The 19,626-nt window shown below is 35.1% G+C and overlaps 1 protein-coding gene across 1 annotated transcript in view; it reads left to right on the top strand.

Annotated features, from left to right (window-relative positions):
* Positions 1-19,626, top strand: part of MARCHF6 (membrane associated ring-CH-type finger 6) — a 44,708-nt gene that overhangs the window by 10,637 nt on the left and 14,445 nt on the right. The window contains exons 4-18 of the mRNA XM_066559855.1: positions 1,645-1,788; positions 2,650-2,722; positions 4,377-4,545; positions 5,924-6,116; positions 6,414-6,475; positions 8,404-8,436; positions 9,495-9,546; positions 12,199-12,257; positions 12,863-12,943; positions 14,119-14,187; positions 14,304-14,378; positions 15,205-15,339; positions 15,821-15,940; positions 18,033-18,133; positions 18,826-18,963. Of these exons, the coding sequence (XP_066415952.1) occupies positions 1,645-1,788; positions 2,650-2,722; positions 4,377-4,545; positions 5,924-6,116; positions 6,414-6,475; positions 8,404-8,436; positions 9,495-9,546; positions 12,199-12,257; positions 12,863-12,943; positions 14,119-14,187; positions 14,304-14,378; positions 15,205-15,339; positions 15,821-15,940; positions 18,033-18,133; positions 18,826-18,963 (1,504 nt within the window). The remainder of the gene's footprint in view (positions 1-1,644; positions 1,789-2,649; positions 2,723-4,376; positions 4,546-5,923; positions 6,117-6,413; positions 6,476-8,403; positions 8,437-9,494; positions 9,547-12,198; positions 12,258-12,862; positions 12,944-14,118; positions 14,188-14,303; positions 14,379-15,204; positions 15,340-15,820; positions 15,941-18,032; positions 18,134-18,825; positions 18,964-19,626) is intronic.

Genomic DNA, 19,626 nt, shown 5'->3' with positions numbered 1-19,626 from the left:
TCCAGAATGCTTGTTCAGTGTGAGCTGAGATCATTAGTTAGACTTCTGGCATTTTGTATAGTTCCAAATTGTGTACTAAATCTGTTTCTGTAACAAGAAAATTGTAAGACAATGTCAAAATATGTTTGTGTCCTGCTTTCAATTCACTGCTCTGTGTTCTCACAGCTACAGTTCCCTAGTGTTATACTTTCAGTCCTGTGTTTCATGAATTCCAGTTCCCTGCCAGATACCTGGCGAATAAAAAGCTTTGAAATTTCAAACCAGTTTCTACTTGTCTCGGGGGTACTGTGCTGTTGTTACTTTGTGTCAGTTACAATCCACACAGTGCTGAAATGCACCAGTCTCTCCCCATTCTTTGACTGCTTCTGGATGTTGATACTGTTTGTCTGTGTTCTTGACTTCTCTTTACAATACAGAAACTGAAGGAAATAGCTCTGGAGAGAAAAGAATTTCTTTCTCCTGTAGAGGCTTCTTCTCTGAGACTAGTAAAAGGATGATTGGGAATGTAGGTGAAGGAGCTGCAGGTAGATAGCATAAAGCAGTATTTGTTAGACTCTTTAATGGATTGCTTATGAGAGGAATTGAAATCTTCTTTCTATTTATTGTTATAAAAATTGAGTTTCCTTATGTAGTTAGAAGTATATAAGGTTTTAAAAGATAGTCCATGATGTTAGTCTTCAAGCACAGATGTTTCCAACATTACAAACATCCAGGCAGAAATGTCTTTGTGCAACTCGTAAATATAGTTTATCTTTATTCAAATCTGTTATTGATGCTGCGCATTGCCACTTCTTAGTATCCATGTAAGTATGTAGAAACTAAGTACATGTAATGAAATTTTTACATGTTTTCTAATTGTTTGCAAAAGAAAACCTCACCACTGTTTTTCTTGGCTTTTGAGTAGGGATGGAGCTATGCAACATATAGGTGTTGAGTTTAAAAAGTCAAGAAAATCTAGTACATGAGAATATCTGTGCAGGATCAGAGATTTGCATTGTGCTTTGTAATAGGAGCGTCCTTAGAAGAAATTCTGCCTGATATGAAGCAGATATCTGTTGAAAGTCAGTCATGGTGTGTAAATTTCAGTGTCTGTGGATACTTAATCAGTTCTCTCCAATTTTCCTTCCTGTGTGCTGCTTTTATTTTGCTGGGGTTTTTTTGGTCCATGCTGTTGAATGGCAAGTAGGATCTAAATTATCTAGCACAAACAAATGGATAGTGTGCAAAATTGCTAATTTCTGTTATTCCTCATGCCCTGTCCATGAACTAGGTTTATAAATAACAGACAGAGGAATCTTTGAGGTAGTGTTGAGTGAGAGTTATACTGACTTTAGAATCTGCTTTTTCTTGAGCTTATTTTTCGGTAATTGGAGTTTACAGTTAACAAATAAAGCTATTAAAAAAACTTCTCTTAGGTCAAAAATTGGCATGGAGCTTATTAATTTTCCCATTCCACTCAGTACACACTGAAACAAATGTGTTATGTGAATTTTTCTTGTTGTTTGGAGTCGTCTCCTGAGAATATAAAATATGCTTATTCTTCTAGTAAGCTTTTGTCAGATGCAAACAGTTTGTAGTTGGCAGGACATTACATAAATGCTTCTCTAAAGGGCAAACTGTTTCACAAGTGCCTTTTCTACACAGTTTATTCCCCAGATATGCCTTCAAGGCTTCCAATCCAAGACATCTTTGCTGGACTGGTTACAAGTATTGGCACAGCAATACGATACTGGTTTCATTATACACTTGTGGCCTTTGCATGGTTGGGAGTAGTACCTCTTACTGCATGTAAGTATTAATTTTCTGTACATAATGCTCTTATACACATGGAAATGTGCTGCTTCCTGCAACAAAGTTTTGTGAGACCATTATTGTCTATTAAAAAATAAAAATTCAAGGATGCTATTTCATTTATTTTCACTCAGAAATTCTACCTGTTTGATTCTTAAGCCAGTAGTGCAATACAAAAATGTTAAGACATAGGAGAGAATGCATGAAAGAGCTTTTAAATGTCTTACTCCAATAAAATGCCTCTTCTTCATTATCTTCTTTAAAATCTACATGGAATGTTTTTGTGCCATTTACTAATATTAGGAGAGAAGAATTGTCCTATTTTTATTAATCATCTCTAAATGAAAGTGCAGGGGTTATGTGAAAAGTAAAATTCTTTATAATCATGGACAAATTGATTTGTGAAACTCTTAAATCTCAAAGTCATGTAAGTAGTAAAGGAATTCAGAAAAGAGAGCACGCATTTAAATTACTCTAGTATACAGTTTGAAATTTACTTTCCAAATAGATATTTGCAGTGATACTACTTCTGTCTTTAACCTGCTTCCATATTCTTCCTTAGGTATCCATTAGTGTGACCAGTGCTGGACACAGATCTAGATGAATCTTGGCTCTAATCTAGCATGGCAGTTCTTACACTTTGAATGCGTACCTTTTAAAGATGTACAGCTAAAATACAGCTTTGTTCCACGTGGTTGTATATGATCTTGAGTTCTGTTCATGCACTGAAAGTTGAGATTTTCTTCCATGTCATAAATTTAGTTGGCCACCAGGTGACAAGAGGGTACCTGGGGGTCCTTTCCAAGTGAAGCTATATTCAAAATTGAATTTATATCAAGTTTCTGTTTATTCATGCAGGTCGTATCTACAAGTGCTTGTTTACTGGCTCTGTGAGCTCACTACTGACACTGCCATTAGATATTCTGTCCACGTAAGTACTTCAGCAGTTTGATACAAAAACCCGTTTTAGTCAGATCTTGAAAACAGGAACTTTGGAACTTAGTTTCCCTTTCATCCAGTTACACTTGCTGTCTTCTACCATCTTAATAAGCAACTGCCCATTACCGTTTGCACAACCAGATGTATGGCAACACCATTACAATAGAAATCATTTCACTTTGGAGTTCCATTATTCAGGATCTTTGGAGCTGGAAAACAGACTTTGCAAAGCAGGCCCTGGTTAATGAAAATTTGTATTTGATGTCAAGAAAACTTAGGCTGCAAAATTACACTTAATAATTTAAAAAATCAACTTCCTATTGTTTAAATCAGATACATAGTAGAATATTAAGAAATGTGTCACTAATAATGTCACTTTGTTTTCTTTGTTGCATTTTTATATTTTGAATTTAATTTTATTCATTCTGAGTCTCTTATGTGAGAGGGATTATTTTTTTTATCAGATTTCCTTCTAGCTGATACTTGGATTTTTAATGCTTCAATCACCATCTGCTGTTGCACATTGTCTTTCCTTGTCCTTTTTAAATCAATTTTGCCTGAAGAATCAATAAATACCAAACAACAGAATTCCAAGCTTACTTAAATTCAAGCCTCTTACTTTCTCCTTATCTTGAACACGAGGAGCTGAAACTGAGTTTAAGTAGAATCAGCTGCACATCAAGCAGATTTGGAGTGAATGTTCTCTGTGGTTCATCTAAATCAATCATCTCAAATGGGCTATTTGATTTGAGAAATCAGGTCAAGTTGCATTTAACTTATTTTCATTATTGGAGAGAGATGCTTGTTTCAGTCTAATAACAGTATATTTCCTATTATCTCTTTAGTGTAGATTCTATTTTTATTTTTCGGAGAAGAATCTGTAACAACTGAACCCAGAGCACCTCATATCTATTACAGTCTAGGGAGAAAATAAGAGACTCAAGTATTTGTCAGATTTTAATGGTGTGTGAAACTGTGTTTTGACATTTATTTCTTTGGCAGAGTCAATTACAGTAGCCTCTTGTGTCCTCTTTTCATTTTGGACTTCATGTCCCCATGGTATTCATTGTGCTGTGAAGGCACAAGTTTGCAGCTTCAAGGGAGACCAGACTGATGCTTCTTTGGGGGATGGCAGAGTACTATGATGCCATCTTTCTTACTTATTTTTAAGAACATATTGTAGTTTTCCAAGGAGGAACCTGAAATTAGGGATGAGAATTGCTTAAGATGATTTAAGTACCTCTTGCATTGCATGAAACCCCAGTTTTGGTTGGCTGACTGAACTTTGCTTTGCTGCTGCTATACAGTTATGTATGATCTGATTGATTAAGATTTTTAAGGTATAGAGATAATATCTGAGGTGAAATGCTACCTGAAATGTAGAGCAATTGAAGGGGAAACCCTACATTCCATTCTTCTGGTTCAGGTAGCTCAGCAGATAAAATGCTTTATCTGGATGGACTGGTGGACTGGATATTATGCATTTAGCCATTTAAGTAAACCTCTTACTATATCAAACCATTTACTTAGTGACTATTGTGTTTCCTTTGCTGTTCTGGAAGATTGTTTTTTCTGAGCTACTCTGTAGTGTTACCAGCAAAATATTGTTTTCATTAGGTTTTGTTTTTTTTGGTTTTTTTTAATAGGGAGAACTTACTGGCTGACTGTTTGCAGGGCTGTTTTGTGGTGACATGCACTCTGTGTGCATTTATCAGCCTTGTTTGGTTACGTGAACAGATCGTCCATGGAGGAGCACCACAGTGGTTGGAACAAAATCAACAGCAGCCACTCAATGGTGTTGGTCAACAAAATGAGGTAAAACTTACTGCTCATTAGTTCACAATTAATTTAAAAAATGTGGTTCTGGGAGTAAATACTTTATCATAACATAACAGGAATTTTTTTTTCTTCATGGCATCTTTATTTGTTAGCAGAAGTTGAGCACTTTTTCCTGTATAAACTCGGTGACACCACTGTTATGTTTTTGAAATTGTTTTATTGTGTAGCATTGCATAGATGCTTAGCTGCATATCTGTACCATTTTGTAAGATAATTTTATGCACATAAAGCTGAATTCTCAAGCATAGTCAATGAAGATGCAGCTTGCTTTTATTTCGTCTTCATAAGTATGCTGGTAGTTCATGAGGTAACAATTCACTGTTCTCAAAGCAAATGGAAGTTTTATTAACACCACTGAAGTTGGAACTTCTCTGCCCTCCTCCCACTCCCCACGCACACATGTGTGCTCCTTCAGTGCTTTCAGGGGCCTCTTGGGTAAACAAATCATCATATAAGCAATCAATGCATAGGGAAGAAATAATTCAGAATATTGTTTTCATTTTAGTAAATGTCAGTTTTTAAAAGACAGAGATTCTCATCTTGGTAACTGACTTGAGCTGGCCTTGAACTATCATCTTTCTCATATAATGATAGTTTCCATGAGGGAGTTCCCCTCTATTAAGCGCTGGTGAAACCACATCTGGAGTGCTGTATCCAGTTTTAGGGTTCCCCAGTACAAAAGAGTCATGGACAGACTGGAATGAGTGCAGTGAAGAGCCAACAGAAATGATTAAAGGACTGGAACATCTGACATGATGAGATGCTAAGAGAACTGGAATTACTTAGTTTGAAAATGGGAATGCTCAGGGTGGACCTTGCCAGTCTGTATGAATGCCTGATGGAGGGCTGTGAAGAAGACAGAGCCAAGGCTGTCTTGCTGGTATTGAGTGACAGGACCATAGGTAGTAGACTTAAGTTAAAATGGAGCAAGTTCCATTTAGATTTTTTAAAAAAAGGTGGGTTTTGTTTTTGTTTGGTTTTTTTTTTTGATATTCTACTACTGTGATCACCTACTGGAACAGGTTGCTTAGAGACATCATAAAGTTTCAACCTCAGGAAAAGGTGGCTCAAAAGCCAAGTGGAAACAGCACTGACCCTGCCATAGCTGACCCTGCTTTGATTAGTCAGATTGGCTAGATGATCTCTAGAGACCCTTTGCTACCTCAGCTACTATGTAAAGTTAACGGAATGTTTCTGTTCCTGTTTTTAAAGGTTTAGTGGTCCCAAGGGTAATTCTTATCTAGAAAATACATTATTGGCTTTTTTTAATACTGTTTGGTTTCATATATATACAGGATAAAAGCATGAAGAGTGCTCTATCAGTTTAACCAAGCAATAAATCCTGTTTCTACAGGCTCAGGCTGCTGTAAATGGAGGTGTTGAGAATGCTGTGCTTGATCAACCTGCTAACCCAGCTGCTGAGAATGTAGTTGTAGGTGAGAACCCTGAAATTCAAGAGGAACAAGTAGATGAAGAGGAGGAAGATAATGAAGATGAAGAGGATGCTGTAGTAGAAGATGCAGCAGATGCAAACAATGGAGCACAAGGTAACAGGTGACTCAAAACATTAATGTTCTAGTTCTTATTAAATATAAATTCATTTAATACCGAGCTGTTGTAATTGAAGGAAGCTGTGTAAGTTCCCACTTCAGCTTATTTATCTTGCCTCTGCAATTTTCATGCATTTTGAGTGCTGGAAGCATCTGCTTGCTGAAAAGCTGTCGGCAGTTACAAGATGGATATTATGCACTAAAGTCTTTTTGTTCATTTAGAACATAACATGGAGTGGTTACATCTTGTTTTGAGTGATCTAACAGCTATAAAAATTGCCATTGTCTCCTCAGATGACATGAACTGGAATGCTTTGGAATGGGATCGAGCAGCAGAAGAACTTACTTGGGAGCGAGTGAGTAAGAATGATTTTCTTGAATTTAATAATTCAGGCTCATACTTGAAATTATTTGTAGTAATGCTGTGTTAAAATGCATCTGGGATAGATTTGGAAATCTATCTTTTGTAAGAGCCTTTAGTGACCTAGATAAGTTGTTACATTATAAACAAAATGTTATGATGTTACTTCTTAACCATTAAAGAAAGCATTTTTTCAATTTTAAGTATAGTAGCAGCTTATAAGTATATAGTAGCAGCATAAAACATGTTTTAGTAGTCTTTTCTGAAGTCTTCCACTTGGTGAGGTATAGAACTGACTTGCATCTTGCTTTGAGGATGCTGGGCCAGATTAGGAGTGCAGAGATGTTGCATTAGATGTAGTTTAATGCTTAATTTTTGTGTTCATGAAAGCATTAGACTAAAGAAAAGAGAAATGGAATGTATTTCTCTTAAAATGATGGGGCATTTTAATGTAACATGTTTCTGTATTATTTATGGATCACAAATTCCATAACTGGAGCATGACGTGCATGTACACTGTAATCATGGAGTAGTGTAGAGACTTGAAAATTAGGTTTTTGTAGCTGGTCTAGAGGTAGCCAACATCTTGAGTTCTAAGCTCACCACATGCAGCAAAATCTGCCTGATGGTAGGTGCAGAAGCTTCATGTGATTTACCAGCATCACTACTAGGCTGTGGTATAGTTGTTGCCTTGATTGCAGGGTAGCAAAAATACAGTTTTCATCATGAGTGGCACATCTTGATATTTGTTTTGTATCTACTGAAAGCTTCTTAGTGTCTTTTGAAAGATATTTCATAAAAAAGGATGCACATAAATTCAGGTTCCTGAACCATTCTGTTATTTCAGGATGGAAGTGCTGTATTTTTGAACCCAATTTATTTGCTAGAAAGTGCTGATATATTCCTAACTGATGAAATTTTGTTGCTTTTCCATGAACATCGAAGTCAATTTCAGCATACTCTCATAATCACTTCCAATGTTATGTGCTGACATAGGCAATAGATGTGTAGTTGAATTTTAGTATTGAAATGCAGGTAGCTCTTCTATTATAATATAAAAATACCATGCAAGCTTTCTGAATTTTCAAACATTTTTGCATCTTAGTTTGATTTGTAAAATATGTGCAACTTTTGTATCTTGGAACTTAGTGCAAAGTCCTTGTACAAAAGAGCCTTGAACATGGAACTTCACAGCGGTAATTGTGGATTAGGAGTGTCTCGATTGAAATAGTAAGATACACATAGTAAGATACACTCAAAGTGAAGGGAAAGGAGATTTTTTTTTTTTTGTGATGGATGCTTTATTTATGACTGCTCTGTAGATGCTTCGTATAACAGCTGTGCTGAGTGATGAAGAATTTGCTTCCCATCTTCCCTAGCTTTAAAACAATTCTGTTCAAAATTAATAGCATACAGTGTAGCAAATTACCCTGTTAGGGGTTGCTTACACATCGAGGGTAAAATACTAACTTTTCTCAGTGCAGCGTAAACTGATACTTTACAAGTAGGATGAAACAAAAATTTGCTCTTGTATTTAAATATTAAGTTGATTAAACATGTACTTGAATAGCCATTCAATCACTACAATATTTTGTAAATACAAAATCTTTGTCAAAGCCTTCAAAGTCATAGAGAGAAAGAGCTTATAAATTAATTGATTCTGTGTTTGGTGTGATGCATATAGATACATGTGTATTCAGATATTCCACATGTATATCACTGTCTTTGAGCACCTGAGTTTACTGTGTTGAATGAGAACTTAGTTTCTCTCTTTATCAGTAAGAATTTATGTGCCAATACTGTTGGTTGAGCCATAAAAAAACTCTTGACTGCATTGGACAATAAAGGTCAATGTGAAAGAGGCTTATTTTAGATTCAGGTTACTTTTTCTGATAAGTAAAAATAACTTTCTTATCTTCACAGATGCTTGGACTTGATGGATCTCTGGTTTTCTTAGTAAGTGCAATCTTGCTTTTAAAGAATTTCTACAGAAGGATTCTTTTAAGTATCTGTATTTTTTAATATACTTAATTGTATTTAAAGTCCTTATTTTCATGTCATATATATATTTCTTAAAAGACATTTTTAATGATGTCATGTTCAAGCAAACTGGGATTTTAGGAGTTTCACAAATTAGTGGTGTGTGTGTGGCATAAAAGTGAATTTCTTAAAAGACATAGAAACTTTTGGATCACTTACTCCACTAAAAATAAAAACTAGAGCTTTTAAAAAGCACACACTGAAAATACATATGTGTTCTAACCTTATGTTTTGATCTTTATTATAATTAAAATACAGTTCTCATTCAAATATATTTTTTGTCCTAGTACCACCATAACACCACTACATCTAGTGTAGACTAGATTTTAAAATCTAAGCTCTTCAGTTGACTCTGTTTTCAAAATACTCTCTCTTAGAATCATTCAGTTTGAAAAATACCTCAGAGGTCATTAATGTCTCTTACTTAAATGTGATGCTAATAACTAATGACTAATGTTATTAGTCATTTACCTTAAATATTAATATCAAAAATAGTAAAAATCCAGTGTACTTGTGGCTGAGGTCACATCTTAGCTAAAAGTAATATTAAAAACTGGAGATGTGCTGTCATTTCTAGAGTCAGAGCTGTCAGTTTTGTTAATGCGTTGTGGCAAAAACTAATTGTTAAAAGTTCAGATGAACATTTCTCATTTATAAAAAAAGTATCCACACACATTTCATGTAATTCTTTTTAAAGATGGAACTATTTGTATAGACTTTAAAATAAAAGCCTACTTTTACAAAATGTAAGCAAGAGTAAGTGCACTTATCTAGATAAATGTTCATGGATGTGACTGAGCTGCATGTTAGAGCACAAACTTCCTGGCTCTAACATGAGATGTGCAAGTTCTGGTGATAATAGGCTGTTGAAATAAGAAGTTGAGATACAAAGTCAAGTCACTTATTTAGAAAACTGACATTTATGTACTGTTTTCTTATCATCTTCCTTCCTCTTTCCCCTGTACTCCTTACAGGAACATGTCTTTTGGGTGGTGTCTTTAAATACCCTGTTCATACTTGTCTTTGGTAAGTATTGTTTGCTCTTAGGTTTTAAAATTATCCTTCTTTGTGAATTGGTAGTGCAGGTCTATTTTAAGGCTGTTCTAGAAAAATGAAGATGTGACTCTAAAAACAGAACCAAAAATGAACTGGCAATATGAAAACAAATATTTATTATTTTCTAGTTTTGTCATTTTAATTTCTTTAAGTGAATAGATTTAAAATAGGAAACCTAGTAGAACCTTAACCATGTCAACTAAAGCACAGAAAATATTTATTTCTAATATTGTTAAATTAAAGGAGGAATCTCAGGGAATTTAATTTGCAAGGAAATGCAGTACTTTGAGGAGTAGCTAAGATAATTTTTCTCTTCATAGTTCTTATTAGCTAGTTATACAAATTTTTCCAAGAATCCATTCTTGGAGCTCAGACTGAAAGGGAGGGAGGTAGGCAAGAATGTAGCATTTCAGTGACAAATAAAGCATGTTATACACTTCAAAAAATACCAGACAAAAATACCACAAAGTTTCACTTCCTCTGAATGACCAGTTTATAAAAGAAATTTTTATGTTGCTTTGGTGTTTTTTCAGTGGTCTTTCCTGGCAGAAGGGTTTGAGATTGAAAAGCTGAAGTTGTACTGTAGATAAGTTTTTACAGACAAAGTAAAGCTCACAACACTGAACCAGTGATTTGAACATCTAGATACTGAAACAGAACAGCAAATCAAAAGAAAATAAACATAAGTACATTGTATGTTTAACTCACAAGAAAGTGTAGCTGTTCTAAAATCAGAGATGGGAAATACTTGAATTATTTCTTTCTGATAATTATTCTATTTTAATGCGTAGTTATCAGAAGTTAATTGGATTTTTTTAGCTGCTATAATATGTAGGCTTTTTTACTAAGTAGATAATAACCATGGAATTTCTAAACCATAGATGAAAATTCAATAATAAGGAAGTAATAAGAATGTTTAATGAGGCTGTTGTATAGAAACATTTTCAGTAGCTGCTTTGCCAAGGGGGAACTCCCAAATAGAAAAGAGAATGACTTTCCTAAGTAAGCATGAGGTCTGGGAATTTAACATGTGCCTCTCAAGCCTATTTTTAGTATCTTTCCCATTAAGTAATACTGCTTAATTTGCAACTGCCAAATCTCTAGTAATTTGTAATTATAGTACTTGTGAGTTCAGATATCACAGGAGGTACTTGATAAAACAGAAGGAAAGCATTTGGAATCTTAATTACAATGGTCCAGAAATTCTCCTTGGACAAATTAATTCATTTCAACTTAATTAATATTTTCTATCGCTCAGTCTGGTACTCACAGAGGAGTATCCTTTGTGCTTTTTTGTTAGGAATCCATTAGAAAATGTTTTAAATAATGTTATTTTAAAAACATGACAAACTGTGCACTATATTCTCATAAAATGTCAAAAATGCAACTTTTAAGTTATTAGTCTGATATCTGTAGGAGTTGGGAGTGTGATCTTTTTCATCTCACCTTTCTTTCTCTTGTTCTTACTGGGCAGGGAGAGTTCAATTCCTTCCTTTATCTTTTACATGTTTGCTTTTCCCAATAACTGCTGATTTTCCTAAAAGAGACATAAATTAAAACTTTTCTTATCATTGATGAGGGTAATACAAATCCTGCTAAATCTTTTCCTGTAGTTTTTTTGTTGATGTTTTTGTTTGCTTCTTGGTATTGAAGTTGGAATTTTTTTCATATTGGTCATACAGAAATGAGGAAAAAGAAAATCATCACAGTTTTCATTTGAGGGAATGTTTAGTCTGTAGTGGTTCCCAGGGTGGGCTACCATGATGTAGTGAAGAGAATATAGGTGAAAACAAAAGCTTGCCACTTTTGCAGCCCCTTCTCTTTATACTGATGCACTCCGCTCCTATAAAAAAAATATTTGAATTCTATAGTCCTTCATAACTTGGTTGGAAGACAACAGAGTGAGATAAAGTAACTAAAAAATTAATTTTGTTGCAAATATGCAGGTTTCTAAAAATGGGGAAGGTTTTCTAATGCATTTCCCCTGAAACCTCAGAATGGTCAGGAGTGAGTTCTCAGGAATAATGAATAGTTTTCAGTACATTAGTTCAAAGTAAAAGACTTCTTATTTGCTCCTCATCTCTTCACTGGGTATCATCTTTCTCCCCCTCCTCTTCCCTCTGCAAATTTCTGCAGGGCTTGCATTTTTCACAATATATTAAGTATTCTTAAGAATTAAAGCACTAGAACTGAAGCCTTGCTAAAGCAAGTCCCATCTCACCAGGCTGTAAAATGGCTAATGAAGTCTTTTAGTGCATGGGAAAGAATGAATATACAGTACAGGTTCCTACAGGAGTCTGAGACAGATGCCAACCTAGTACATAACTCTGGAATTAATTTACAAAGTGCAAGATGGAATAAGAAGGAAAAGACTTCCTTTTATTCTGTGTAGTTTTATATTGTTTTAGTCCTTAAGTGCAAATTCTGATCTGATTTTCAGTGTTTATAAAATTATAGAAATCTAACACTTGCAAATATTTGCACAGAAATTAATTTTTTGTATTATTTTCGTGAAATTTACAAGAAGCAGAATAATACCATGTTATAGTATTCATCCTGCAAATAAGGCTCCATTACCAGTTTTCATGGCCTTTTTTTCTCTTTTCTGCTTACATTATACAGCATTTTGTCCATACCACATTGGTCACTTCTCCATTGTTGGCCTGGGCTTTGAGGAATATGTGAGTACTGTTTTATAATTTCAAAATGAAAAATAAACTACCACTGTTTATTCAATCACAATATTTTTGTAGCATCTTTCCACTTCTATTTGTGGTTGCAAAAGTAACTTCAAGTATGTCTTCTTGCTAGTCCTTCAACCTTTTTGAGTATATGATTAAAAATATTGTGCCACTCTTTTCCACTTCCTCCATTATTTACATCTCAAGTGAAGCTTTTACTGTTTGTAAAAACTGTGTGTGTCTTCAGATTTTTTTAACAGCCTCTTGTTCCTTGTGTACATTTTAAACTTGTTTACAAAGTTTGAAAATGGATGATACTGAGATGGGGAAACCAGGGGATGAATGAAACAGTGTAAGGTGGCACTTTTTCTTTCATATATTGAGGTGGTTTTGAGTTCAAAGAAAGTAGTTGTAATGTAAATGTAAACATTATCTGTTCTTGATGAAGATACAAAAATAGTAGATTATTGAAATATTTAAAAACTAGAGAAACTTGGCATTCTTCTTGAAGAGTTGAAATTTGGAATTGATCTTAGTTGCATAAAAAGGAGATGTAATCTTCTAAGAGAGTGATAAACTTTCACCTTTTTTCCTCTTTGCTCCAGGTCCAGGCGTCTCACTTTGAAGGCCTGATTACAACTATAGTGGGATATGTTCTTCTAGCAGTGACTCTAATTGTTTGTCATGTATCCTTTTGTCAGTAGTTACCTGGTTCAGATTTATGTGTCAATAATTTTTTCTGGCTATGCTTTGTTGAGGTGCAGACATGATGCAGGTGCACTTAACTCACCATTTTTCTCTGCTCTTTTGGTGAAATTGGAAGGAAAGATCTGTTCTCTTGGAGATTTAGAAGTTGTCAGTGTGACTGCCTGCTTTCAAATACTGTCACATGCTCAACAACACAATCAAGGGCTTTTATGCTTGCTTGAAGGTCTGTCTGAGGAGAAGAGTGTAGAATAATTTTTTCCTCACTATCTGTAGGCTTCTGCTGGGAACTGTAGTTGCAGCAGAGAGATTATAAAAGGAGGTATCATGGGAAATTTATTCAAATATTTTTGATCCTGCCAGATTTTTGAATAAGAATTATTTTAGTTTCTTTGTTATGTCTCTGAACTACTGAGAGTTTGCAGCAAGAATTTCCTTCTCATTATTACTTTCTCAGAGAAAACTACTTTCTTTCAGTTGTAGAAAATAAAGTACTGGAAGCTGGAAAGATTTATTTGGCCACAAGTAAGAAAGCTGCATTCAAGCTGCATGGTTTTTTACATCAGCTTCAATTTGAAAGAATATACACTTGTTACCAGTTTTTTGTGCAAAAGTAAATGAAGTTAACATTGATTTTCCACATCAGTATACTGATGTGCAGTGCATGTGAAAACATTAGTAGATTAGCATGTAGGTTTTTTTCCTCCTGAAAAAAAAACCCAAAACAAGCTCCCAAAGTGCAAGTGCATCTAGCTTTTCTTGGAAAAGGTGAGAATTTGGTTTAGACAGCAGTGAAGGGAAAGCTACTATTTAAAGTAGGTCTTCGGTTTTTAAACTTACTTATTTGTGGCAGATGTTTTCAGAGACAACTATTTATTTCTCGAGAAAACTGCTGGTTGTTTAATTTAAGGGTCCTGTTATTAATTAATATTTATTTACTTTAGATGCATGTTTGGGGATGTTACTCAGCACACCAGATCATGACTACTGGAGTCACAGCCAGTTTTGGAAATAGAACCCTGATAGTACACATACTTACTATTTAATTTTTCTCTTTTATAAAATTTCCTGTTGCTAAAAGCAGCATAATATAGTGTTTGATATTAGACTGTTACAAAATGTTTTCCAGTGTTATTTACTTGACAAAGCTCTTCAGGGTTTGGCAGCTCTTGTTAAGTTTCAGCGATCACGTCGTTTACTAGGAGTTTGCTATATTGTTGTCAAGGTAATCCTAATTTTTTGTGTGCGGAAAAAAAACCCTCTCAATTTAAACTGACATTATTGTTTTCTTAGCAATTTTTGTTAAATAAGTGAGATGTTATTTTCTGTCTTTTCCTAAAGGTTTCCTTGTTAGTGGTGGTTGAAATTGGTGTGTTTCCTCTCATCTGTGGCTGGTGGTTGGATATATGCTCCTTGGTAAGAACAGAAACAAATAATGATAAAATCTTTTGTAGCTGTTTATATTTGAAGCAAAAAAAAAAAGTTCTGATGAGAAGAGAGCTGTTAATATGAGCTTGATTTGACAGCACTCTTCTGTTTTCATCAACAGATTTCCAGAGGGAGATTTCTAGGGTTTTTTAGGTACTGCCTAATGTTAATTTTGGAGTTTTTTATGTTACTAAATACAAATTAATATGCTATTACTAAAATCACAAGATCCTAATCCTTTTTAGTGCTGTTACAAGACCACTCTGATAATGAGCTTACTTATAGGCAAACTTGTGCTCTGAATAAACCTCTTCATGCAGCCATCTTATGTGGAATAGTAATGACTTCGTATTTTAAGTTGTCCAGTCTCTTACTGTTTTGAAAAAGATCTTTGCTGCACTTGTTTGGAATTGAGGATAGTTTTTCTGTCCTGAAAAATACTGAGTGATAAATTTGAAAGAGACAAAATTAGTTTCTTCCAGCCTTGGTAGAAATAGAATTTTACTTAGGGATTACTTGCTTCCATCATAGTGTCACTTTGTTTGAATTGATTTATAACTTATCTAGAGTCTGTTAGTGATTGAGTTGACATATTTCTTCTTTCTGTCAGAAGAAATAAATTGATCAGATATTGATCTTTATTTGCTGTTCTTATCATAAATAATCCCTTTTTTCTATAAATGGTGTATTTATGTGTTAAAGCAAACATTTAAATTATGCTTAGTATATATATTTAACTAGGGTAAACAAAATGAGTATGTGTGGATGTTTGCCAAACTTTATTCAAATTTGTTTACTCTTCACCTTCTTCTAGGAGATGTTTGATGCCACTCTGAAAGACAGAGAATTGAGCTTTCAGTCTGCCCCAGGCACCACAATGTTTCTGCATTGGTTGGTTGGAATGGTTTACGTCTTCTATTTTGCATCCTTCATCCTTTTGCTAAGAGAGGTGAGTCTCTAGAATAAGATTGGTATGTAACACAGTTGGAGGCTTACATACAGAACTTCTAAATCTTTCGTGTGTGGGTGTTGCTGCTACCATTTTTTGTGTGTATATTGGATTCAGTTTTCTGTAAAAAGGGCCATGCTGGTACTTACTGCAGTGAAAAAATCATGATTTTGAGTACATTTTACTTAAAGATTTTTGTTTAGCTGTTTAATATGAGCATTGCCTTCAAATGAATCCAAATATGTTTTAGTTGTTTAAGATAAATCAGTACTTGAAAATTAAGCTCTTATTTGGTTATTGGTTCTCTAGTTCCTTGTAATAATACTTTCTTTGTTCTATTTCTGTGCAATTTTGGTGAATCTTGTTCAACCAATATCCCTATTATGGTAAAGCTTATTTTCTACAGCAGTGTTGTTCAAAATGAAAAATAAATACAAAGATTATATTGTCCTCATATGTTGTTTTCTATTTCCTACTTCAGGTATTGAGACCTGGTGTCTTATGGTTTCTCAGGAATTTGAATGATCCAGACTTCAATCCTGTGCAGGAAATGATTCACTTGCCCATCTATAGACATCTCAGGAGGTTTATCTTATCAGTGGTAAGGACTTATCAAAAAGATTTCTTTATTTGGAAATAAAGCTTCATATGTATTGTGTATTTAATGAAGAACATTATTACCATGGAAGTGAACTGGTATTGGAACAGGTTGCAAACAGAATCTGCATCTTTCAATATTCAAGCTCAACTAGATAAGGTTCTGAACAACCTGATGTATCTGGGTATGCTCAGAGCAGGGGTGTGGGGAGAGTTGGTTGGACTTCAGAGCTCTCTTCTAAACCAAGTATCTTATGCTAAGTCCCAGTTGTTTGTATATTCAGAAAACAAGTGTTTTTTATAATGGATATTGTAAATCGCTTAACTTTCATGATGCCCTCAGTTACTGCAGTAAACATTGTGTGTCCAGTTCAGCCAAAGTAGTGCAGCAGGGGAGAGTAATTTTCTAGATAGATTTTGGACTGGATTCTACTGCGGTAGCCAGTGGTGGCTGTTTCCAGATTATCACTGTAAGATGGTGAAAACATTGAGAGTTTTTTCCCTTCAGTTGTTTGTCTGAGGTTTGCTGAGCAGTGCTGAGCATGCAGTGAAGGCAGGGTCGCAGACTGGCTTTGACATAAATGTTACATGAACTGTGTAAGCTGACACACCAGAAACATTGTTTGATGTGCTGTGTTGTTACACCTGAGGTGCTTTAAGCAGTGAAAGCTCAGAGAGATCCTGGTTTGTTAGAGAGCCCTTCAATATCTGAGTGGAGTTGACCTTTCCACCTTTCTGAGCATTCTATCCTTAGATAATGGTAATTCTTCAGCTGCCTGAAATTTCATGGTACATCAGGTGGCCCAAATACAAGCCAAGATCTACTGGTTGCTCATGGTCTCACTTATGTTGTCACACGTAAGTGTTGGACAGGCAGTTACTTGAACTTCACCTTTTGACTTGCTCAGCTAATTAATTCAGAATTTTTCACTAGCCACATGCTAGAATATGGGATCCACAATGGTAATCATTTACCATTTCAAAGAATAAATCACACCTTTCAAGCTCTGTTTATCGTTCTGTATTTTAAAGAAATGTCTTGTGTATGACATAAACTATTATTTTTCAGGAAGAATGGGATTTTTTTTTAACCTAAACACAATTTTTTTCCACATCTTTAGTCTCTATTTCATTTATATGAAATGTAAGAATGTGCTTAAAATGTACTTAATTTTTCCTCATCTGTTCCTTAAGGAAACAGAAATCATAAAAGTGCATTGTCTTCAGGCACTTGATGTCCCCTACTGAATTTTGGTCTTGCAGTCAATTTGAAATGTGAAAAAATTGGAACTGAAAGGTCTTTTGACGCTTCAGCAAGTTGCTTAAGAAGTCAGCCACTTAGAAAAGAGAGGAATACAAAATAAGCAATCCTGGTGTTGGGGATGGAGGAAGAAAGAACTCTGGTGTTGCTCTAGCTGTCAGCAGGGTTATTCTGGTGCTTACTCACCTGCAGTCCTATTTGGCAAGGGCATCGTAGTCAACTGGTCTGCCTGGGATGGATTTTATTTTCTTCATAGTGTCTTCAAATGCCCTTCTGCACCTTGAATGGCAGCTGAAACAGTGTTGCTAAACACAGCCCTGTTGGCTATGGCTGGACAGTGCTTGCTCAGCATCCAGGCATTTTCTTTGCCGCTCTGCCCTGCTCCCTCACCTCCAGTGAATAAGCTGTAGGCTGGAAGGAGGGTATTCCTGGAACAGCTGACGCAAACTGACCAAAGGGATATGACATCATGATCAGCAGTAAAAGCTGTGAGAAAGGAGGTTGGGAGGGGATGTTCATGGTTATGGTGTTTGCCTTCCTGACTTCCCAAGAAATTGCTGATTGTCTGTCTGCTGATGGGAAGTAGAGAGTGAATTCTTACTGTTTGATTGCTTACTTGGTGCTTTCCCTTTTAAATTGCCATTATCTCAGCCTTGCCTGCCTTCTGTTTTGCCTTCCCTTTCAGCTGGAGAGGGGAATAAGCAAGCAGCTGGGAAGGTATTCAGCTGTTAGCCCAAGGCTGCCCACCACCCCAGGGAACATGTCAGAGATGGGTGGGAAACATGGTTTGGTAGTTTCTACTTTTTGGACTAACTTGTTTACTTTATAATTGCAGATTGTCTTTGGATCAATTGTACTACTCATGCTCTGGCTTCCTATACGCATTATTAAGTATCTCCTGCCTAACTTTCTTCCATATAATGTTATGCTCTACAGGTGAGCATTTATTTTTAAAAAGATGGGGTTTTTTTTAATGTTTGTATAACTGGAAAAAGTATTTGCTCTCCCTGAGCATTAAAGTGACACTTTTTGTTATGTTATTTTGTCCTCCATTAATCTAATCTTCATTGTTCTAGGAGAAGTAAAGGGTAAAGGACATGGCTACATCATACAATGTGACAAATTAAAAGCTACTTGAAAAAAGAAGCAATTTGTATTCCTTCCATAAAGATAACTGTTCGGGGCTTTATGCCCTCAAAACACTTCCCAGTTCAACTTTCTGATAGTGAAGTTCCTTTTGCGTTTGCTTTTTTAACACACTCATTCCTGATTGTCATTGCTTCAGGAGTAAAAGAATATCTGTAACTGCATTTTTTTAATGATAGCAGTTTTTTCCTATTTCTGAATAATAATTCAAACAGTAATGATAGATGCAAATAGAGACACATACTGTATTCTTAGATAAAATCTTTCTCAATGGTTTTTTCCTAAATTTATTATATGCCAAAGTGGCTAACCTCTCTGTTCAGGGTAGTATATAGGGAAAAACCGTAACAAAAAATGAACGATTTTCCTTTTTGGCATCCAGTGTATTTTTGTATTGTGGTGGCATTGATAGGATTCAGTGTAAAAGATTTCTATTAGAATGTTCCTTATGTTTTATGTTATGCTCTTCCCATTGTTTCCAGTGATGCTCCAGTAAGTGAACTTTCCCTAGAGCTGCTTTTACTTCAGGTGGTGCTTCCAGCTTTGCTAGAGCAAGGACATACAAGACAGTGGTTGAAGGGTCTTGTACGAGCATGGACTGTTACTGCTGGATACTTGCTGTAAGTACAGAAATCCAAATTTAGCTATAACCACTGTGCCCAGTTAGGCCTTTAACATGAGGGCAGCTTTCCAGAAGGTTATCCCAACAAGCAGGTTTAATAGCTCTTTTACAGATAAATATATTATGAAAAACTTATACAATGATTGCTTTCTTCTAAGCAGTAGATGTATGTACTTCTGGACTAGCCTTTGACAAGTAATTCTTTTGGTACACCATTACAGCATTTGCTTAGTGAAAGAAATCTGTAAAAGTATGACTGACATCTTCTTCACTCCCTATTATATGAAAATATGGAAATGTCAGCAGTGTGTTTCCATGAATCATCTAAGTAAAATTCATGTGCATTTCTTGGATTTCTTACTCTAAGAAGGAAAAAAAAAAGAAAAATAATTTAGAACATTGAGCTGAAGAAGTAAGCAACTTAAATTAGGGGTTTTAAAGTTACAAGTTCAGACTTTAGAAAAGGATAAACTATTTCTTTGTCAAATAAAGTAAATTATTGTACTGCCAGGCAGAGTTCTAGCACTTGAAATTATTTTTTAGTTCTTCTGTTTGCCAAATTAGTCAAGAAAAAAGTAAGGTTGATTTTATTTCTGTACAGTTTTCAGTTTAACTTCAAAGTACATTGGCATTCTCCCACCATGTTGCACTCTTAGCATCA

Source organism: Molothrus aeneus, chromosome 1 (assembly GCF_037042795.1).
Source record: "Molothrus aeneus isolate 106 chromosome 1, BPBGC_Maene_1.0, whole genome shotgun sequence".
In the NCBI taxonomy this organism is placed as follows: Eukaryota; Metazoa; Chordata; class Aves; order Passeriformes; family Icteridae; genus Molothrus; species Molothrus aeneus.
This window is presented reverse-complemented; position numbering and strand designations above follow the sequence as displayed.